Source organism: Microtus pennsylvanicus, chromosome 21 (assembly GCF_037038515.1).
Source record: "Microtus pennsylvanicus isolate mMicPen1 chromosome 21, mMicPen1.hap1, whole genome shotgun sequence".
In the NCBI taxonomy this organism is placed as follows: Eukaryota; Metazoa; Chordata; class Mammalia; order Rodentia; family Cricetidae; genus Microtus; species Microtus pennsylvanicus.
In genome coordinates this window covers 7418028-7442030 of record NC_134599.1, presented here as the reverse complement: position 1 = coordinate 7442030, position 24003 = coordinate 7418028, and the positions used below count along the sequence as shown (strand labels likewise).

Sequence of the window (24003 nt, the reverse complement as noted above, 5' to 3'; positions counted from 1 at the left end):
TAATTAAAAATTATCTAAAAAGTGGCTCAAATTATGTATACCTGAGATGACAGATATGCTACTTCCTCTGATCTTTTAATTACATGGTACAGATAAATCGAAACAACATACCAACATACCATACATGAGAAGTATAAACAACTATTCAATCAGTTAATAGTTAAAAATATAGGTTGAGGGTGGAGTTCAATTGGTAAAGTAAATGTCTTGCAAGCATCAGACCTTGGGTTGGACCTACAACACTACAAAAAAAAAATGCTGAAAGAATATTTTTAAAGAAATAAACTCCTTACAGAGCAATTAAATCTCACCACAAGTTTTCACACCAAAGATTCCTTAAGCATGTGAAAAATATTCTTAAAGCCAGAGGAAAAACATTTAACCTTTCTTCCCTTAAGAGAATGGGGATTGTATCCAGAGCCTTATGCATACTAGGTATGTATTCCACTGAGCTACCTACCACTCCAGCCCCAACTTCAAATCTTAAGTTCTGGGCTTTCCTTGAATAATTTTAATACTGGGTAATTTTTATTCTTATAAAGACATTCAAAAGAATTGGAATGTAAAGCTGGCAAGGGAACTTTAAACAATTCAAGAACAATTTTATTTTCAAACTGGTTTTTAAGGAAAATACTAAAGAAGAGCGGGACAAGCATTTGATGAGGGAAAAATAACAGAAACTATGTAAGATCACAAAATCATAGGCACTATTAAGAATTCCAAAAGTCTACAGAGTTCTATAAAGGCCACTACCATAAATTTGAAATCAATTAAAATTTTAAAACAGCACCACAGTTGTCCTGGCTGCTTTTGTGTCAACTTGATACAAGCTAGAGTCATCAGAGAAGAAGGAACCTCAGTTGAGAAAAAGCTGTAAGGCATTTTCTCAATAAGTGATCAATGGGGGAAGGCCCAGCCCATTGTGGGTGGTGCTATCCCTGGGTTAGTGGTCCTGGATTCTGTAAGAAAGCAGGCTAAACAAGTCAGGGGAAGCAAATCAGAAAGCAACACATCTCTCTCTCACTCTATGGCTTCTGTATCAGCTCCTGCCTCCAGGACCCCTGTCCTGTTTTGAGTTCCTGTCCTGACTTCCTTCCATAATAAACAGCGATATGGAAGTGTAAGCCAAATAAGCCCTTTTCTCCCTAACCTCTTTTTTGGTCATGGTGTTTCACTGCAGCAAAAAGAAACCCTAAGAAAAACTAAGACAACCCCGTCTTACTTTGGAAATGTCACGTGATTTCCTGCATTAGTTTCATACTTCGCATCCACCTTCCCATTAAACTGCCCCTTCGGCCTGTTGAAGGATGACTGGTTTGATCTGCGCCCCCACAAGGGGATAGGGTTCTTGAGGCTCCTGAGAGCAAGCTGACTAGGATCTGGTTTCTTTGCCTCACAGACGTCAATGCCAGAGGTTAGTCTGCACTTTTCTGCAAATCCTTTCTTTGCCACTTCTTCCCCTATATCGACAGTGCCATACTCAGCCTGAGCAATAACTGTTCCATCTTGATAGGTTGCTTTAATTCTCATTTTTATTTCTTTTTCAAAAATCAAGCTCCCCAAAAATGTTCTGCCCTAGGAAAGATAAGGGGGAAAAATATAAACCATCCACATTAACATTTTCTCACTTACTGTTTCTATTCATTGCTCCCAAGCATATTTCTATTTTCTAAAATTTGTATACAGGGGAGGTCTTACCTTGTTGTTGACTTATAAAAATATATATCTTCATAGGCATGAATTATTCCAATGTTTGTGAAAATTTTCTTTTCTAGAAGTAAAGCTAGTATTCAACCATATTAATAAATGTTTAATAAATATTAATTAAATATCCTAGAATAATTTTTTAACCTAGCAGATTGAACTATGTTGGCTCTAATTAAATGTAATGTTTTGTTTTGGTTTTTTTTGGTTTGGTTTGGTTTAGTATTGGTTTTGTTTTTCAAGACAAGGTTTCTCTGAATAGCTCTGGATATCCTGAAGCTCGCCTTGTAGACCAAGCTCTGGAATTAAAGGCATGAGTCTCCACCATCAGCTATAATGATGTTCTAAGTAGCTTTCTTTTTATAAAGAATTTCTGGTACCTATAAAAGGAGTCCAACAAAACTTAAAAATACTTTAAAGGCAAAATGAGATACTTTGATTTTAATCAAAGAAAAAGAAGTAGAATCTCAAAGCACAAAACAGATGCCCACAATAATTCAGTGGGTAAAAGAGTCTGCCACCACATCTGACAATCTGAGTTAGTTCAATCCTCAGAAGCCACATGGTGGAAGGAGAAAAATTCCTACAAGTTGCCTTCTGACTTCTACGTATGCCATGCCACATGCATGCCCACACGTGTGTGTACATATACACACAATAAATGTAAAATAATTTCAAAATTTATTAATTAAGGATTTTAAATTACAGAATGTGAGATACTACAAATCGTTTACTCAAAACCCAAGACATTAGGAACGCTTGGCTAGCTATCTCTGTCTGAAGTCCCTATAAATATCAGTGACTAGAGGACCATAGAGGAGGACAGATGCTATTGAGGGAACTAGGAGTAACAGAAGCTGTGTTTGAAGCCAGTTCACTGAGTCCAATAGAACCATGTTCACAGAAGAGTTAAAGAAAAGGCTGATCCTGCAGGGACCTCAAGACTCGTATGGAGCTTGAGCGGCTTTGCTGAGTCCATTGGTGGTGCAAGACCTCTATAAAGCAGGAAGGGCTTTAGCAGATCTCAGCCACTTAGACCAGCATGTAAAGAAAGGAGACAGTTAAAGGGTAAAGGCAAGGAAGAGGTCTGTCTGGGCTTCTCAAAGACAAAGGGCAGGATTTGTGTGGAGCTGGAGTTCCTGAGGAAAAAGGTGATAAAAAACCACACTGTATGCTAAGGAGCTTCTGCCTGAGGAGTAGTTCACAGAGGTGTCCTTGATTAAATACAGGAGATGATTAAGACTGTCCCAGGTTTGGTAATCTGCCCACCACCACTCCCCCCACTCCTCCATATACCTCCACCTCCCCAACCCCCTGCAGACTAAGGAGGATACATTTCCCTCCAGCAAAAGGTTATACAAGGGGTGGAGATGGTTTGCCCAGCCAGGAACTACCCCCAACAGTCAGGTATGTTGACTGGGGAGGCTACAGACACCATGCTAACCCAGGGCCACTCTGACCCTGGGAACCAGCAGGTGCAGCAGGGCCCCATGCTTTGGCCCTAAGTGGGTCTGAGCAGATAAAGTCAGGCCCACTGAGTTTATGAGATGTGGAGAAATGTAGGGAGGCTCCCAGGAAAAGCTCCAGGATGTGTAAAAGGTGTGAAGATTACAGAGAACTAATTAAGTTAGCACCTCCTATTCAAGCTTTAGACTCAACCCTGAATTGCAGAGGAAGCAAACTGTGGAGGAAGCAAATGATACAAATCGGTGAAATCTTTCCATGCTGTATTATAGCTTGCTTATGTTCTAATTTTGCATCGTCTTAACTGTGAACTTAGGAATCACCTGACACTTTCTGAGAACAAAATGACAACAGACATTCAGGTGTTTCACCAAGGATATCTCTGTAACCCTACTATCTTATGAGACAGTAGTTCAGGACAATGCCTTGTCCTATTTATCTTCTGGAAAAGGTCTTGCTCTATAGATAACATAATGCTAACCCCTAAGTGTATTGCATATTTGGAAAGCCACTAAAGAAACAACCAGATAAAATGGTACTTCTACCTACCTTACAACCCTACTGGGGCTGGGTTAATTCTTTAAAAAAAAAAAAAAAGTACCCTACATGCATAAAAAAGGACACTCCAGAGAGCCTAGTGCTAGTAAATAAAAACCCCAGTACCAGGAGTGTGCTACCTTCCTGTGAGTAACCACTGGAGACACTCCTGAGATCCGATGACTGTCACTATGATAGGGTAGCCTGTTTCTTAGCCACTGGTGGACATCTATAGTCAACCCCTTCCAAGGCCCAGTGATCATTGCAAAAGAGGGGGCTGAAAGAATTTAAGAGCTAGAGGAAGTGGTGGGGAGTGTTATGTAACACTTTCCTGGTTAATTGAAATATTTCATTCTGCAAGAAGACTCCTTAAACAGAAAAGTAATCAACTCAAAATAGCTTCATGCCAGACGGTGGTGGCACACACCTTTAATCCCGCACTCAGGCGGAAGAGGCAGGCGGATCTCTGTGAGTTCGAGGCCAGCCTGGTCTACAAAAGCTAGTTCCAGCCTGGTCTACAAAAGCTAGTTCCAGGACAGGCTCCAAAGCTACAGAGAAACCCTGTCTGGAGGGGGGGGGGAGAATAGCTTCAGGCTGTCACTGAAACTGACCTGATCCACTGGGACCCCTCCTGCCACAGTAAGCAATAAAAGACAGTCCCTCTCAGAAGAGGAAGCAGGGCTACAAAGTCTCTGAGATAAAACCAGCTGCCACAAAGACTCAGACAAGCTGGGCTACAAAGAAGACTCTCAGAAGAAAAAAATGCAAAATAGACTCTGACATACAAACAGTTGCCTAGAAGGAAAACCACCCAAGCTGATTCGTTAGAGCAACTGAGGCACCTGGAAAAGACACTCTAACCTGTTGAGCTGCCTGCAGGCTGAGCACCATGCTCCATTTGCTCTGTCATGGGATCTCTATGTGGCGTGAGGAGACATCTGTGTTGCATCTCCCAGGAAAACAGAATGGAAAGGGTTTATTTGCCTTACAATTTCAAGTTAGATTAAACACTACAGGGAAGTTACAGAGGCTGAAACAGCCAGCAACACCACAATCATGCTTAAAAGTAGAAAGAAACGAATGTCCCCACGCTGCCTGTTTGCTCTTATGTAGCTATCTCCTGTACTGCATCATTCAAGAGACCTTAGCCAAGGATCGGTACTGCCCACAATCGCCTGAGCAGTCCCACATTACTTAGCAATCAAAACAGGTCCGCATATACACGCTCACAGAGCAATTTGATCTAGATAATTCCTTAATTGAGACTCTTTGCAGGTTATTCTAGTTTGTGCCAGCTACCATCACATTGCCTAAAACATAAATCTGACTATTTGTAATACTATTTGTAAAAAATTCAAACTACTGATATTTATGGACAGGGCTAAAGATCATTGAGGGGTGCTCTAGATTCAACCCCAGTACTGCCAAAACAAAAAACAAATCTAATATTTTCACAAAAACAATGCTAACTGAATTTCTGTCATATAAAAGACAATTCCTTTAAATTTTTACAGAAGAAACCATTTACATTTGTTTTGTTCACTTATATATAAAATCACTTATGTGATCATTAAGAATGATTACTTACCAAATAGGAGAACAAATATATAATTGTTATTTTTATGTGTTTATGCTCATTTGTCTGTTTGCTGGGTTGGTCTTTTGTTTGTCTGGTTTTTGTTTTTGTTCTTTTTTTTCGAGATAGGGTTTCTCTGTGGTTTTGGAGACTGTCCTGGAACAAGCTCTTGTAGACCAGGCTGACCTCGAACTCAGAGATATCTGCCTGCCTCTGCCTCCCGAGTGCTGGGATTAAAGGCGTGTGCCACCACCATCCAGCTCATTTGTCTGTTTGGTAAGTACCAGGAGTCAACCCCAGGGTCTGACCATATGAGGTAAGTATTCTACCGTAAACTTTATTGTAATCCTGAATTATTTTATAATTAGTATTTTTTCACCAAAATATACAAGCTTTTACATTAAAAAAAACTGACATTTAAAGGTGCATATGCTTTCATGTATATAGTTTCAAGTATAATACATTAACAAAAGTATTTAAATGTGTGACTTGCCTGATCAAACTGGGTAACTTCTTGGCCAGAAGGGATCTGTAGTCCCCAAAGTCTATACTTCTTGGCAATACTAGAAAATTGCAGCTCCAGGGGAATTTCTACTATGTCAGATCGGTTCAGAATTTCAGTATTTCCATAGTCAATGTACCTCACCAGACACTAGAAAAAAAATTCAAAAGGCAAACAGTAGTACTGAACCTAGATTAGAAATCTGTTAACAAGACCTATAAATGTTACTACCTCAAGTGACTAATGCCTCATAAACAGCCTCAAAATAAAGAAAACTGCACTTGGGAGTAATTTCCATAGTCCCGTTTGTCTTTTTTAACCACTGATATTTTTATACAAACATGAGGATATAATGTGATCCTTTCTAATTGCTAATATTAAAATCAATCTAAATTCTTAAATTTAAATTAAAAACAGTAAAGCCTGTTTTTTCCACAGGAAAAAAAATTGACAAAATTAAACCCACTCTGGCTAGATCTTGAAACTGACCAAATTCACCCTTACTTCCAGCCCTGCATCAATTTTAATTTACTCCTTCTGGGGTTGTAGAGATGGCAAAGCAATTAAAAATGCTGGCTGCTCTTCCAGAAGACCCAGGTTCAGTTCCTGGCACCCACATTGTGACTCACAACAATCCGTAACTCTAGTCCCAAGAAATCCAATGCCTTCTGGCCTTTGTGGGCACTGCAAATGCACAACACACATACATACAAGCAAAGAGATAACTCCCATACACATACTTTAATTTTTAAAAACTTTCTAAAAGTATATTCTGAAGTTAATCATCATTTTGTGCCTTAATTTAAAATCTTAGTCAGTCCAAAAGGCAAGTGCAAAATATTTTTCAACTGTCAAATTATGGGGAAGGTTATATTAGAAAATTCAGTTTTACAAAGACAAAACAACTATGGCAATATTAAATGATATTTTTAAAACACAAACCAATCAGAGAAATCATTAAATTGTTCTACTTAGCATTTATCAAGAAAAAATATTTTCCAAACACATACATTGTGAAATATATTTTAGGTCTAGAAAACAGATGTAGAAAAATTACTTAAGGAATGCCTACAGAACTGTTTCCATGATCTCACAATGTACATTTTGCCCCCAAACAACTCTGCTGAAGAATCTTATCTCCCTTAGGAGGGTGTTTGTTGAGAAGAAAAAAAAAATAGGGTTGGCAAGAGTGGGAGGAGAGTAAGACAGGATAATGGGGAGGATGAATATTATCAAAGTAGATTTTTATATATGCAAGAAATTGTGAAACAAAATATATAAATAAATCTTCCACAAGCTTTCAATGTAAGAAATAAAACAGATTGACACAAAAGAATTTATCACATTTAGCTTAAGGATTACAAATGGAAAACCAATCTTTATTGTTAATAATATTTGACACCAAATTCAAAATGCAACTAACTTCAAGATCAAATAAATGTTCTTTTTCTATTCATCAATGTTAATAGGATGAACTTTAAAAGTTATTTTACAATTAACCATTAAGAGTAGGACTTAAAGAGCCAACTAATCTGCAAAAATAACCCACAAACTTTAACTTCTATTTTTTAATTTTCTTATTTTATTAATTACTATTTATGTATATGGGTATTTTGTTGGCATGTATATATGTGCACCATGTGTGTACATGTTGCCTAAGGAGGCCAGACAAGGGCACTGCCCTAGAACTAAAATTACAGATGGTTGTAAGCCCATCATGTGAGTGCTAGAAACTGAACCCAGATCTTCAGGACAATCAGCCAGTGCTTTTAACCACTGTACCATCTACCTGTTTTTAGACAACCTGATGGTTGTACAGAAACTTAAATTCAGAAGAATATTCCTGAATCTTATCTAGTTTTAAGAAGTTAATTTTTCATATTAGCAGGAAAAATTTTTCATAAATTTTAAGTTTATTAAACTAGACATTATCACTATGAATAAGCAATAATAGACTCAATAAGCACCAAGTTTCAGAATCAAGGGCCAGCAAGATGGCTTAGTAGATGAGGATGCTTGGTGCTAAAGCTGATGACCTGAGCTCAATCTCAGGACCCAATGGTGGTAGGAAAGAACCAACTCCTCAGGTTGCCCTCAGGCCTCACAAATGCTATTCACTGTGGCGCTCTTGTGCTCACATACATATGTGTGTACATACAAAAATAAATAATTTTAAAATTACATATTTTAAAAAGTTTTGGAACCAAAATAAACTTAAAACCTTAAGCCCAAAAACATGAATACATATTTCCTGCCTTATCATCACTGATGGTTTTTAGCACTTTGCATCTGTACCAACACTTATCTTCAGAAAACAATCCACCATAAATCTGCAGAAGAAAAAGAAACATTTGTCATTTTAATTAAAAGTACACTAAGTAGGTCAGGATATAAATTAGCACTGTGCACTAGTGTGTGTAATAAATACAGTAACTTATCTAAGCCTCCTGTGAAGCAGGTACTTTGCCTATACCACTGTGTATCCAAAGTCATAGCCTCGTCTTTAGCAGAACCAAGAGTCAAACTTCTGATTCTCGAGTCCATTATACTAGTCTACCTCTTAGAAAGTAAATTTTAAAAAAGACCAAGACCACCTTCTGGTCTTCTGGGAGAGGACAATACTCAGCTATCACAATCATGTACTTGCACAACCACACATGACTATACTGAGTCTGTGCAAGCATGGGTCCATCAACAGCCAGGCATATATTAAAGAGAGGCCCAGGGAAGTCTATGCCATTACTCTGGCTTTATCGAGGAATAGTCACTGCCTTTCAGTTATGTACCTACTAGTCATCCCACTGGGCTCCAATGCTCACACATACTTCCCTGGTTAAACTAACTGGGCCACAAAACAATGCCAAAAATCGTAAATGTGGAAAGGGCCAGGTGAGGAAGAGGATGATAGGGCTGGTATGGAGAGAAAGTAACCAGAATGTATTATATATGAACAAATGAAATTATCAAAAAACTAAATTAAATTTTAGGGCAACCTTCAGGACAAGAAAAATGCCATCCGGTTTCTCAGAAAATTAGGAAACAACCTTCCTCAAGACCCACTAATACCATTTTTGGGTATATATTCCAAAGATGCTCCATCGTGCCACAAGGACATGTGCTCAACTATGTTCATAGCAGCTTTGTTTGTCATAGCCAGAACCTGGAAACAACCTAAATGCCCCTCGACCGAAGAATGGATAAGGAAAATGTGGTACATTTACACAATGGAGTACCACACAGCAGAAAAAAAAAAAATGACAGCTTGAATTTTGCAGGAAAATGGATGGAGCTAGAAAACATTATTTTGAGTGAGGTAACCCAGACCTAGAAAGACAATTATCACATGTACTCACTCATAGGTGGTTTTTAAACATAAAGCAAAGAAAGACAGCCTACAAACCACAATACCAGAGAACTTAGACAACAATGCGGACACTAAGAGAGACTTACATAGATCTAATCTACATGGGAAGTAGAAAGTAGAAAAAGACAAGATCTCCTGAGTAAATTGTGAGCATGGAGACCTTGGGGGAGGGTTGAAGGGAGGAGGGGAGAGGTAGGGAGGGGAGCAGAGAAAAATGTAGAGCTCAATAAATATCAATTTTAAAAAAGTAAAAAAAGAAAAGAAAACTGCCATAAAGGAATGCAGAAATCCAAGGTAACTAACATGAAAGATCTTAAAATCTCTCATGCCCTACATGCCAGAACCCCAAGAACACTGAGGCTGCAGAGACCAACAGTTCCTACTTGCCCCTTACACACCTAGGAGCTAGAGCCAGAAGAATCAGAAGATATTACCTCTCAACTCAGCATAGCTGTGCCAGCAATTCTCCGTAAATCTTTTTTTTCTTATTCTCTATTATTTAATCTCCACTCTTGAATATATATCTTGTAATGATCTCCTTTTGTTCGTATATTGCTCAAGTAGGTTTCAGGACTGTTGTCCACCAGTCTAATATAAAGCAGTTTCTACTACACTTTTCTCCCATATCTCGTATAATGCCTCCTCTTATTCTTCATCTTTATCACCTCTTCTTTTTACTTAATTACAACATTCCATAGATATAACCACCTCTATTATTTGTGGACCCTAACAGTACCACAATTTTCACGTCCTAGTTACATTATACACCTTGATTTTTTTTCTTTTCACAATAAATCTAATATTGTGCTGGCTAGATTTATGTCAACTTGACACAAACTAGTCAATCTGAGAGGAGGGAATCTCAATTGAGAAAATGTCCCTATAAGACAGTAATTCTCAACCTTCCTAATGCTGTGATCCTTTACTAAAGTTCCTCATGTTGTGTTGACCTCCAACCATAGAATTATTTTCATTGCTACTTCATAACCTAATTTTAATATTCTTATGAATCATAATATAAATATCTGATATTTCCAGTGGTCTTAGGTAACCCCTATGAAAGGGTCGCAAACCACAGATTGAGAACCACTGCCATAATACCAGGTTTTAAGCCAGCCACAGAGAATTTTCTTAATTAGTGATTGATGGGAGAAGGCCCAGCTCATTGGGGGTGATGTCAACCCTGGGCTGGTGGTCCTAGGTTCTATAAGAAAGCAGACAGAACAAGTCATGAGGAGCAAACCACTAAGCAGCCCCCCTCCATGGCCTCTGCATCAGCTCCTGCCTCTGAATTCCTGGATGAGATCCTGTTCTGACTCCCTTCAATGATGAACAGCAATATAATATAAGCAGAATGAGTTCTTTCCAACTTTCTTTTTGGCCACAGTGCTTCATTACAGCAATAGAAACCCTAACTAAGACAAATAATTAATCCTTATCCTTACCCACTCTACCTCCCTACCATTCCTAATTTTATTTATTAAAATCTGAGTACACTCCACACTATCCTTAGTTATTCATCTTCTAGCAGTTATAGAAGCCAAAGGGACCACTGTCATTAACTGGCTAGTTAGTTTCTCCATAATGATAATATTAAGTAACTGTGGTTTATCTTGAAGTTTATATCCTGATAAGGAAGTAATACGTAATTTATACCTAGCACCCTGAGCTCCTAACTGGGGAACTATTTTCTGAACTACACACTGAACACTACCACATCCAAGTCCCACAAAAACACTGCAAATACTTCAATTGAAAGAATACAACTGATAGAAAAAAAATATAGCAAACGAATAACATCACATACAAAAATTCAAACACAGTGACATAAGAAACACACACACACAAATTATCCTTCCAAATTTTACTAATCCTACAGCAATGGTATCTAGCAAGAGTTAAATAAAATCACAGACAAAGAGCTCAAAGAATGATTATAATTATATCCAAGGAAATCAAAGAAAACAAGCTCCTGATTGAGAATGCAAAACAGCTGAATGAAATGAGGAAGGCTAGGGCCTGGATAAGATATGAAGAAGAAATTCAGTAAGGAAAAATACTGAGAAAAAAAAAACAATGAAATGTTGGAAATTAAAAAAAAAACAAAGTCAAATAAAAAGCTCTATGAAAAGTCTTACAAATAGAACAGATCAAGGAGAGAACAGATTATCTGTGCTTAAGGCAAGGTTGAGGAACTGAAACCATCAAACAAGGCAAAGTTAAAATAGGTAGCAGGAGGAATTCCAACGTACAACTGGCACTCTAAAAAGACTAAATCTATGAGTAGGCACGGAAGACAGAAAATCTAGTTCTAAAGGCACAGAAAACAGTTTTAAGAAACCTAACAGGGGGCTGGAGAGATGGCTCAGTGGTTAAGAGCACTGCCTGCTCTTCCAAAGGTCCTGAGTTCAATTCCCGGCAACCACATAGTGGCTCACAACCATCTGTAATGAGGTCTGGTGCCCTCTTCTGGCCTGCAGACATACACATAGACAGAATATTGTATACATAATAAATAAATAAATATTTAAAAAATAAAAAAAGAAACCTAACAGGAACTTTCCCAGAATTAAGAAAAGAGGTACCAATCCAGATACAATAGGTATTTACACCAAGACCAGAAAAGAACCTCACGTTGTCAAATTAATTAAAACTCCAAATATACAGGGCAAAGAAAGTATACTAAAAGCTGCAAGAGAGAAACACCACACCATAATAAATAAAGGCAGGCCCATCAAAGTAACAACAGATTATTCAATGGAACCTTAAAAGCCAGGAGGGCCTGAATAGGTTTATTTCAAATTCGGAAAAACTGCCAACTCATACTACTATACCCAACAAAGCTACCTATGATAATTCAAGGAAATTATAATCTTCCCATGATAAAAATAGGCTAAAGGAATTTATGACCACCATGCTAGCTCTATAGAAAAACTTTGAGAAATTCTTTGAACTGCAGAGAAAAAAAAAATCATGACGCCACAGGAAAGGCTAAATTATGTTATGAAATAACATACTGTTGAAAAACAACTGGGACCTTAAAGAAATAAAGACATGAAAAAAAAATAAATTACTAGAATCAAATGAAAATGAAAACACAACATGCCAAAACCTGAAATATAATGAAAGCAAACCTAAGAGGGAACTGCATAGCTCTAAGTGCCTACATAAGAAATCAGAAAAGCCGGGTGGTGGTGGCGCACGCCTTTAATCCCAGCACTCGGGAGGCAGAGGCAGGCGGATCTCTGTGAGTTCGAGACCAGCATGGTCTACAACAGCTAGTTCCAGGACAGGCTCCAAAACCACAGAGAAACCCTGTCTCGAAAAAAAAAACAAAAAAAAATCAGAAAAATCTCAAATACATAAGCCAATTATTCACCTTAGAACCTGCACAAAGAACAACACATCAAATCACAATTCAATAGGTGAAAAGAAATCTTTAGGGCAGAAAATAGTGAAATGAGGAAAAATAAAAAAATATATTTTGTTCTTTGAAAAGATAATAAAACTGACAAACCCTTAGCCAAACTAACCAAAAGAAAAGATGATAATTGATAAAATAAGTGACCAAAAAGGAGTCATTACAGCAGCTACCAATAAGATCAGAAAATCATTAGGTCTTACCTTGAAAATATACATTCACAAAATTAGAAATACTAAAAGAAACTCATAAATTCCTAGATGCAAATGGCATAACAAGTTAAGCCAAAGTGAGATGAATGTAAACAGATCTGTAACAGTGAGTCTGAAGCAGTAATTTGAATTTTCTTAACTAAAAGAATTTCAGGCCCAGATTCACTGGTGAATTTTACCAAACCTTCAAGGAAGAACCACCACTAATTCTTCACAAACTTTACCATAAAGAAAGAAGTAACATCACCCACTTCTTTTTACTAAGCTATTAGTACCCTGATACCAAAAGCAAATAAAGACACAACAAGAAAATCAGAGATGCCTGTGATGAAATTACACACACACACACACAAAAAAAAAATTCTCAACAAAATATTTGCACATTGAATTTAAGAACACATCCAAAAAAATCACCCACCATGACCAAGTTGTCTTTACTCCAGAGATGAAGGGATAGCTTAGTATACATAAATCAACTCCCTATGACTAATTGGTCAAGGAAGCCCCAAAAATGCAGAGGCTCATCATTGTAACTAGATGGTAAAACTCTCTTGCCACAGAACCAACATACTTTGGTTGCAGGACACAGAGAAACCACAACTTATCTGAAAACTTGTCCATGCTTGTATCTTCAAAGTGCCATACTGTGCTATACAGGCCACTGGGGAAAAAAGTCATTCAAGGTACTACCCAGAAATAATCCTCAACACTATAAAATGGCTTTACCAGGCAAGATGCAACAGTGGTAATAACCAACTGTTTTCTGATTGAATTTGAGGCCTGCTCCATGGGAGAGAACTCATGCCTGGTACTATTAACCTGGTCAAAAATCCATAGCTTGGAAGGCCATAGGGGAGAACCTATTACTGCTGTTTTGTTAAATAGACATGTTGTCAAACTGCCTCTAAATAAGTATGTCCTTGATACAAGCCAGAGCCATTCTGGAAGAGGGAACCTCAATTGAGAAAATGTCCCCCACAAGACTGGCCTGTGGGCAAAGCTGTGGGACATTTTCTTGATTGATGGTTGATGTGGGAGGGCTCTGCTCACTGTAGGCAGTGTCACCCCTCTGCAGGTGGTCCTGAGATGTGTAAGTAGGCTGAGCAAGCCAGAAAGCAGTGCTCCTTCACGGTCTCTGCTTCTAGGTTCCTGTCTTCAGTTTCTGTCCTGACTTCACTTGATGTGATGGACTACAACTTGCAAGATAACATAAACTTTCCTTCTCAAGATGCTTTTGGTCATGGTATTTCACACAGCAATGGAAAGCAAACTAAGACAATTTACGTTTATAAAGACAGATTAGTGCTGCTTTCAACCTTGGCTAGAGAAGCTGTTTTCTGTAATGGGCAGCATTTGATGCAGCAACTCCATTAGTCCAAGTGCTAAGAATACGTGACTACTGAGTACTCAGCTCTAGATGGAAAATCTCCACCAACCTCTAAGCAGAGAACATCATGGAAGAGAGGGGAGAAAGACTCTGGGAGCTAGAGAATGGGGACAAGTGCTAGGAAATTATTCTCCTGGATATAACATGGCCCGTGCACTCACAAACTCACTCCAGCAGTTACCCACATCAGACTTAGCCATGATCAGTCAACATTCTAGAAGGGGGCACTAACTGGGCTCAGTGGGTTACAAAAAGAAAGACTTAGAGGAGGAAAGTATAAAAATGAAAGGGGAATACACCATAGGATGTCTGGGAGGCGTGGGTAAAGGGATTTGGGGCTAGATAGGATCAAGAGGTATTATACACATATATAAGATTGTCAAAGAATAAATAGAGATATTTCAAAAGGAAAAAGAAACACCAGTAAAAAAAATAAGTTAAAAAATAAATTTTGAAAAGAAAAGAAAAAATAAAAAATATAAAAAACCAAGTTTTAAAAGCATCTTACTGTTTTAAAAGCATCTTACTGCTTTAATATCTGAAAGAAAACAGGTCAAATATTTTTATACCTAAACATGCCAAGAATATTCTATTTAAGTCTAATATTGAACCTGGTGGACATAATTCCTGTGAGTAAAGAATGATTTTTATACCTTTTACTTTACATAAGGACATTAAAAACATTTTTACCAAGAAAACAAAACTCTCTCGTTTCTGTGTTCTTAATTAACTTCAAAGACACTAACAATTTTGGAGGTCAATGCACTATCAGCTTGTTGCGCATTTGCCTCTATGTGAGTATAAAAAACAGTCACTTGTCACAGAGTTGAAGGTAACTTTTGATGAAAGCACTGATCCTCCATTGGGCTTACAGATGTCTAATTTGTGACTGGAACCAGAATGAAAGGCTTGGCATCTCTGTCTGTGTTCTTTAGGACTTTAACCTTCTGGTTATATGTGAAAATACCAGACCACAGAAGATACAGAAAAACATAGCACCCAAGTTCTTCAAAGATGTGTGCCTATTCACAGAAAAGATGCATACTTCTTCCTGGTTTCTCTTCCTCATTATTCCTATACTGTAACTCCTTAGCTCCCTGGAGTCGAGAGGCTGAATTGCAAGCACAGACTCCACTTCTCCATTTTTTGGCCAATAAAGTTTTCTTTTCGTTACTCACTGTCTCTTGAATCGTTTAATCAATCAACAATAAAATCAAGTGCTTTCTGCTGCATGGTTAACTGAATAAATTTAGACAATACCAAATTTAGACTTTAATGATGTTTAATAAAAGAGCAAAAAAATTATAGTATGAATTTTGATCCTGCCTCAGCTCTACTGACATTTGTGACTGGATGGTTCTTTATTTGGAGGTGAAGAGCAGTACGGGATGTTTGCCATCATTCCCTTTGGCATCACCCAATAGATATCAGTAGCACCACTTCCAGTTAAGACAACCAAAAGCAATCTTCATTGTCAAATGTCTCCTAAAAGTAGAAGTGGAAGATACAAAACTCATTCCTGGGTTATAACCACTTAAAAATATACATTCTCAGCTGAGATAATATTGTCTCCATGGAAACAAAAAGTAGATATGGAGAAATACAGTACAAGGGAAATCTTAGCTATTACAATTGTTCACAAACCTCCTAAATTCCACCCTACATGACAACATATACAATTTATCAATAGTATGATATTATAATATCTTGTTGGAGAAGTCCAACTAAGAAAAGATTAGCCAAAGATGTTTCTTAGGAAGAAATAATGAAAAAAGTCAGAAAACTTAGCCAAAACAATTGAGCCCCAGCTTCAGTGACAGACCTTGTCTCAAAAAAAAGTAAAATGGAGAGCAATAGAAAAAGATACCCAATCTCTGGTCTCTAAACAAGTACAGGCGCTTGCTCGCGCTCCCCCCTCCCGTGTGTGTGTGTGTGTGTGTGTGTGTGTGTGTGTGTGTGTGTGTGTGTGTGTTGCCCTTGCCTTTCCCTCTCACTCTGACCCCTTCTCCTCCCTCTCCTATCCTTCTTCCCCCATCTTTTTTTAAGTGAAGAGTTGAAGTAGGAAAGAGAAATCACATAATAAAAAAGAAAACACTAATCTAGATCAGATTTCAAGTGATATCCAGACGGTAATCAAGTTAGGCACAGACTAGGAGCAAGTATTAGCCATACACATCTAAGACAAAAGTCTTACATCAACATAGAGGCTGAAGACGCAGCTCTGGTGGTAGAGGGCTCACCTAACATGCACTAGACCCCACACTTAATCAAGAGTCATCCAGATTGTAGCTTATATCACAATTCTTGACCATAGTTATTTTAAATTAAATAAATTTACTATTATTATAGTTTTTGGAAATTCTTAAAAATTCTAAAAAATCTGTCTTTCCAAATTCCAAAATCTGAAATTCTAGAATGTAGAAAAACAGCCATATAAGATGAAATGGTTATATGCAGAAATAAAGCTTACCTTCTTAGGATCAAGATTCCCAAAAACTGAATTAGCATGAGGACAAACTTCAGATAGTGAGCAACTGAGCTTCATAATATCCTTATTTTTACTAATATTCTAAGAAGAAAACAGAAAAAGTATGAGATTCAATAAATTCTGTTAGTATTATATATAATTGAGGATTCTACTAAGCATGACACTTAAAAGGACTTTAGAGCACTGGGAATTGGATCAAATTCTTGTGTTATCATTTTATAATTCAAATGAATTCTTAGAAGAAATTATATTAAGCTACATGAAGTTTAATAGCAAGAAGCTCAGATCACATAGGTAGAATTCAAATAAAGTTTTGTAGAGACACAAGAATAAAATATTCAATGAAATCGGGCAGTGGTGGTGCACACTTTTAATCCCAGCAGCACTTTGGAGACAGAGACAGGCAGATCTCTGTGAGTTTGAGGCCAGCCTGGTCTTCAAAGCTAGTTCCAAGACAGGCTCCAAAGCTACAGAGAAACCCTATCTCAAAAAAAGAACAACAACAAAAAAAAAAAAATTTGGTCCCCGCACAAAAAAAAAAAAAAAAAAAAAAAACCAACCAAAAAAAAAAACTAATTTTAAACTGAATCATTAGAATTAGTTCTTGGAATCTGTAAATAAAGTTCAAGTATATCAAAATATTCCTGTCATTCACTATCAATACACAGACTACATAAATGGAAGTTCCTTTCAAAGAAAGAAACAAATAGATGTGGGGAATGAATTGACATACCATTAATCCCAGTACTCAGAGGCAGAGAGTCAGGCAGTCTACAGAGTGAGTTCCAGGCCAACAAGCGCTATACAGTGAGACTCATCTCAAAAATACACACACGGGGGGGGGGGGGGGAGCACACAAAAAAAACTAAGGAAAGAAGGAAGGGAGGGAGGAAGGGAGGGAAGGTGGGAGGGAGGGAGGGAGGGAGGAAGGGCGGGCGGGACGGAGGGAGGGAGGGAAGGAGGGCGGGAGGGAGGGAGGGAGGGAGGGAAGGAGGGAGGGAGGGAGGGAGGGAGGGAGGGAGGAGAGGAGAAGAGGGGAGGGAAGAGTTGTCATTCATCTGACTAAGAACACCAACAATCCTGAAGTATTCTCTTTCAAGTGACTTATCTGGCAGAAATCAGTCAGCGGAAGCAAACAACAGATCTTTACCCTGGCTTACCTCTGCTTCCAAATCTTTGTGTCTCATATCTCATCTCACTCCTAACATCAAAAAGGTTTTATGATTTGCATTTTGGGAGCCTCAAGTTGATGGTTGGAATAATAAGTAGGTAAATTATACCAACCTGTTTTGATGAACAAAGTTTATTGGGTGACAACTGCATACCTTCTTTCAACATGCTGTCTATGGCAGCTTTTATACTACAGTGGTAGGGCTAACAGAGATGAACAGCTACAACAGAGAATGTATGACCCATTCATTAATCATGTAATATTTGCTATCCGGTCATTTACAGAAGTTCTGACTCCCAGTTTAGATCATAGCTCTATTTTTAATTTTTTTTAATTTATTTTATTCATACGTGTCTCTGTGTCTGTTAGTGTTAGCAAGAGCGTGATTTGATCTCCTAAAGCTGGAGTTACAGGCAACTGTGAGCTGCCTGACATGGTGCTAGGATTTGAACTAGCATCCTCTAGAAAAACAATGAGAGTAATAATTTGAACCACTAAGACATCTCTCCAGCCCAAATTTATTTCATTTTATGAGTGTGAGTGTTTTGCCTTCATGTATCTATGTGCAAAACATGTGCTTGGTGCCAAGGAGGGCAAAATTTGATAGTCAAAATAGGCACCAAATCCCCGGAACCGGAATTACAGAGGGTGTGAGTTGTCCCTTAGGCGCTGGGAATGGACCATGGGTCCTTTGGAAGAGCAACAAATGCTCTTAGCCTCTAAGCCATCTCTCTAGTCCCCATAACCTGATATTTAAACTAATGACAAAGATAAATGAAAATCAAAGTCTGGAAATACACTAACAAATACAAATAAAAAAGATGCAATATAAGAAGAGGAATACAAATATCTTGCTCATGTTTTATTATATTTGTCAATTGTGTAAGTGCACTTTCTTCTAGCACTGGAAATGGAAGCCATAGCCTCCCTCACACATCCTAGGCACATACTGTACAACTAAACCACATCCCCATTCTTATTTTATTATTTATTTTTTTAATTTATTTATTTATTAGGGATTTCTGCCTCCTCCCTGCCACCGCCTCCCATTTCCCTCCCCTCCCCCTCCCCCCCCCATCAAGTCCCCCTCCCTCATCAGCTGGAAGAGCAATCAGGGTTCCCTGACCTGTGGGAAGTCCAAGGACCACCCACCTCTATCCAGGTCTAGTAAGGTGAGCGTCCAAACTGCCTAGGCTCCCCCAAAGCCAGTACGTGCAGTAGGATCAAAAACCCATTGCCATTGTTCTTGAGTTCTCAGTAGTGCTCATTGTCCGCTATGTTCAGCTAGTCCGGATTTATCCCATGCTTTTTCAGACCCAGGCCAGCTGGCCTTGGTGAGTTCCCGATAGAACATCCCCATTGTCTCAGTGTGTGGGTGCACCCCTCGCGGTCCTGAGTTCCTTGCTCGTGCTCCCCCTCCTTCTGCTCCTGATTTGGACCTTGAGATTTCTGTCCGGTGCTCCAATGTGGGTCTCTGTCTCCTTTCATCGCCTGATGAAGGTTAATATTCAGGAGGATGCCTATATGTTTGTCTTTGGATTCACCTTATTTAGCTTCTCTAGGATCGCGAATTATAAGCTCAATGTCCTTTATTTGTGGCTAGAAACCAAATATGAGTGAGTACATCCCATGTTCCTCTTTTTGGGTCTGGCTTACCTCACTCAGGATAGTGTTTTCTATTTCCATCCATTTGTATGCAAAATTCAAGAAGTCCCATTCTTATTTTATTGAACAGGGTATGATTAAATATTTCAAGATAGCTGCAAACTCAAGGTCCTCTTGGTTCAGCCCACAAGTACCTGAGACTACCTTGTCCAGTTTGCTGATTAGATTTTGAAACAATATTTTGGATATATTATGTTAAATAAAAATATTAAAATGAATTTACCTATTCATTTTACTTACTCCAATATGGCTGCAAAACCTAGGTTTAATTACTCATAGGACTCACATTGTATTTCTAAAGTGATAGCACTAATCTAGAAGAATTATTTTAGTATATATATATATAGTTACTATATAATGAACTTAAATGTATAATTTGTCTATCAGTGTAGGGCATCATTAAGGGGCACATGTGTTATTAATACATGACACAGACACAGACCTACAACATGTGAGCACCATTTTAAAAGTATGTGCACAGCTGGAAAGATGGCTCAGCTGTTAAGAGCTCTTGTTGCTCTTCCAAAGGAATCAATTCAATTCCTAGCTTCTACAGGGCAACTCACAATTGTCTGTAACTCCAGTTCCAGGGAATCAAATGTTCTCTTCTGCCTCCATGAATACCAGACACACAAGTTGTGGACAGACAAAAAGAGTCAAAACATACATACACAACTTAAAAAATAATACAAATAAGTGCCGGGTGGTGGTGGTGTACACCTTTAATCCCAGAACTCAGGAGGCAGAAAGAGGCTGGCTGATCTCTGTGAGCTTGTGGCCATGGCCTCCAAGAGCTAAGTTCCAGGACAGCTAGGCCTATTATACAAAGAAACACTGTCTCTAAAAATAAAAAATTATAGTGCTTAAGTATAACTCACCACAAATTCTAAATATTCTTTGGCTTTTAAGAACTTTTTGATGTTGTTAAAGATTTATTTATGCAGTGGTCAACCTGCATGTGTGCCTGCACACCAGAAGAGGGCACCAGGTCTCATTACAGATGGTTGTGAGCCACCATGTGGTTGCTGGGAGTTGAACTCAGGACCTCTAGAAAGACAGTCACTGCTCTTAACCTCTGAATCATCTCCCCAGCCCAGTTTTTAAGAACTTTTAATCATATTCTTCTGTAGCTCCGTATAACTTCTATTTACACACTGTATACTTAGTCCCATCAAAAAGGAGTCCCCAAGCCATGGCGAGTGTAGAGAAACACAACTTTCTTCCCTCCCTTACCATGTACAGCTTGCAAAACCAAAAATCCATTGGTTGGAGTATATTAGAAAGATTCACCTCTTAAAATCTGAAACCCAAGAACTTTGGTGCTTTTGTTTTGTTGTTGTTTTCTTGTTTTGTTGAGAAAACGTCTATGTCAGCCTTGCTGTCCATGACTCAAATCTACCTGCCTCTGCCCCTAAATGCTGGGATAAAAGGGATGTACTACCACACACATTTAACTTTGTATTTAAAACTGAATATACTTACCTGATTTTCAATCTGTCATTGACACCAGAAATATTTCATTAATTCTCCAAATTTTATAATTACCTAAGTATTTATCTTACATTAAAATTTATGCCATTAGAAAAAATGAACAGGGTTTTCTTTTTCACCTCCCAGTGTCTTGACTATGGAGCTCTTCCTCTCCCTATCTCTATTCCTTTTACAATCTACCACCTTCTGATATGCTAGACACTTTCAAGAAATGTCTTTGAAATGGCACAGGAGTATAAGAATGGTCCCATATTTGACATATCATCTGATCTCCCCCACAATATAACTTCTAACAAAACAATGTTGTCCCAAATCCCAGCATGGAAGAGGGAAAGTGAACATGAAACCCCACACCTAGCAAAGAAGCTACTCAAAATTGATAACTTCTGGGAAAATCAGTATTTTTAATGGAATGATACTAGATTAGTCACATTCCTGAGCAGGAGTAGTCAACCAACACAAATTGAATACCATGGGTTTTTGTTCTGTTTTTAAGAGAAAGAGCCTGAAGGTGTGTAGGTAGGGAGGTGGGTGAGGATCTACGAGTTAGGAAATAACAATATCAAAATATACTGTATGAAATTCTCAAAATAATAAAAAAAATTAAAAATATTAAACAGGAAAAGCACATTAAAATGTTATTTTATACAGATATAAATGGTACATGTAACCAAATTCAGATGTTAAATATAATTAATGTTATTTTAAAACTAGGCTGCCCAACCCTCCAGCAATGCAACTGTTCACCTTTATACCATGAAAATTGGGAAAACACGAAATTTCTGAGTGTGCTTTACACCTAGGCCAACTGAGAAAGTCTGCTGTGCGCCTTCTGAGGCCACCTGCTGATGCATCTACAACCCCTGCAACGTCAGCACGTCTGCTAGTCCCTGTGTAACAAACTGGCCCGTGGCAGGATCAAGAACAAAACTTCATTTTGAATAGAGGTGTGGGTATGACGACATGTTTAATAAAATTCTCAAAGAATAAAAATGAGAAAAATATTGTCAATGTGTTAAAGGTACAAAAAAAGCCCCACACACAAGTCAGAAAGCTAAAATCTTTTTAATCAAGTTTTCTTTAATAATAAAAAAAAAAATGTTTGTTTTCAGGAAACAATCTTACAAAAGACCTCTAGATGGGGCTATAACTTCATAAATACAACAGTATGTGGCTTCCTGACCCTACTGAATATAATTTTGAAGTCCCAATCTTGATAATTTTCTTATTTAATTCAGCTGTATTACAAGCATATTATTCAATTTAGGAAAACTGCAAGTTGGGGTCATTTTGTCTTCTAAGTATGTCTTGTGCTACATGAGTTCATCAAGAGTGATACTGATAATGAAAACAAAAAATACATTTATGCTTAACTTTTTACTTTGTTTTTGTTAGGAAAGGCATGGCTAGAAAGGGGAAGGTAGAAAAGAGAAGTCAACCACAGTTCTATTTACCTGGGCCCAAAACGTCACTGCATCTTCTACATGACTTCCAACAACATCTTCAACTAAAATAAAATCACAATGCAAAACAAATCAGAACTTCATCATATCATCTAGCTCCTCCCCCCGCCAATATTATTTAATGCCAGTACCTTTATTGTAATGTGTATCTTCATCCATTTGGACAAGTCCTGAAAAACTAACAATTCAATATTTTGAATTAGATTTTAGTATCTATTAATAATGAAAAAATCTAAACCACCTATATTCAAATTTTTTTTTCTTTTTTTTTTGGTTTTTCGAGACAGGGTTTTTCTGTGGTTTTGGAGCCTGTCCTGGAACTAGCTCTTGTAGACCAGGCTGGTCTCGAACTCACAGAGATCAGCCTGCCTCTGCCTCCCAAGTGCTGGGATTAAAGGCATGCGCCACCACTGCCCGACTATATTCAAATGCTTAAAAGTGTTTGTCCCTTATGGGGTTATCAAAACTCAAGCTCTATACTAAAAATTGCCTTACACATATTTTCTCATGATTCTTATATTTGTTATGAATATATTGTAGTTTTTAATGTCAAAATGTATCATTTCTATCCCTATCAGTATCGTTAACCAAACTTTTACAGATTTACATGTAAGATAATTCACTCACAGTTTGATCACTTATTTAAATCAATACTTTGGAACAACATGAATACTCTTGTGTGTATGTGCGTTCAAGTGTTGTGGTGGGGGGGATGTTTTGTCTGCATGTATGTCTGTGGACCCCATGCACGCAGTACATGCTGAGGCCAGAAGTGGGCTTCAGATCCACTGGGACCGGAGTTCTGCCGGTTATAAACCACCATGTTAGTGCTTCTGGAGGACTAAGGGCCAACTTCTAACAAACCTCGCTGGCCCAAGTCTCATCCTGGAGGAGGGGAAGTGAACCCCAGTCCTCTGGGAAAGCAACCAGTGCTCTTAACTGCGGAGTCCTGCAGCCTCCATACAAAAAAAAAAAAAAAAAAAACCCAAAAAACCAAAAAAACAAAACAAAACAAAAAACAAAGAGAAATGCTACAACTGTCTGTGAGACAGGCTATTTGGTTTTTTTAAAATACCCTGGAATTTTCATTACAATATTTTAACTGAAAAACATTTCAAAAGAAGTGTTTAGTACTTTTCAATTTTATTCTAAACACACCAGAAATCACATTTTCCACTCATGAATCTTAAAATGATACAAATACGTAATGTATTTCACTATTCAATTCCAACTGATTTTATTTCGTTCTCAAAAAAGGCACAGAAGGTATATGTCACCAGCCTCCACCCTTCAAAGCTGTGGGGTTTGGGGGACCAGGGAGGTAAGAGGATTAGTTTGTCATCCAACTTTAAGGTAACTATTCTACACATTACAATACACGGGAAAAAATAATTTTTCGCAAAATTGCCTTTAAAACATAGAGTACATGTCATGTTTTAAAACACATTTTTGTGAACTTTTAAATTATTCAAGAACATCTACATCAAAGTTTCAAATGCTCTCAACTATGAAAAGAAAAATTAACTCATAACAGAAAATAACGGCTTATCTATAAAAA

General features: G+C 37.9%; 1 protein-coding gene across 1 annotated transcript in view; it reads right to left on the bottom strand.

The window, feature by feature from the left end:
- The window catches only part of Stk31 (serine/threonine kinase 31), a 68836-nt gene extending 46219 nt beyond the window's left edge, over window positions 1-22617 (bottom strand). The window contains exons 1-6 of the mRNA XM_075955256.1: window positions 22577-22617; window positions 22437-22489; window positions 16638-16736; window positions 8039-8113; window positions 5775-5933; window positions 1223-1575 (exon numbers count right to left, since the gene is read on the bottom strand). Coding sequence (XP_075811371.1) covers window positions 1223-1575; window positions 5775-5933; window positions 8039-8113; window positions 16638-16736; window positions 22437-22489; window positions 22577-22604 — 767 coding nt within the window. The 5' untranslated portion in view covers window positions 22605-22617. The remainder of the gene's footprint in view (window positions 1-1222; window positions 1576-5774; window positions 5934-8038; window positions 8114-16637; window positions 16737-22436; window positions 22490-22576) is intronic.
- Window positions 22618-24003: the final 1386 nt, after the last annotated feature.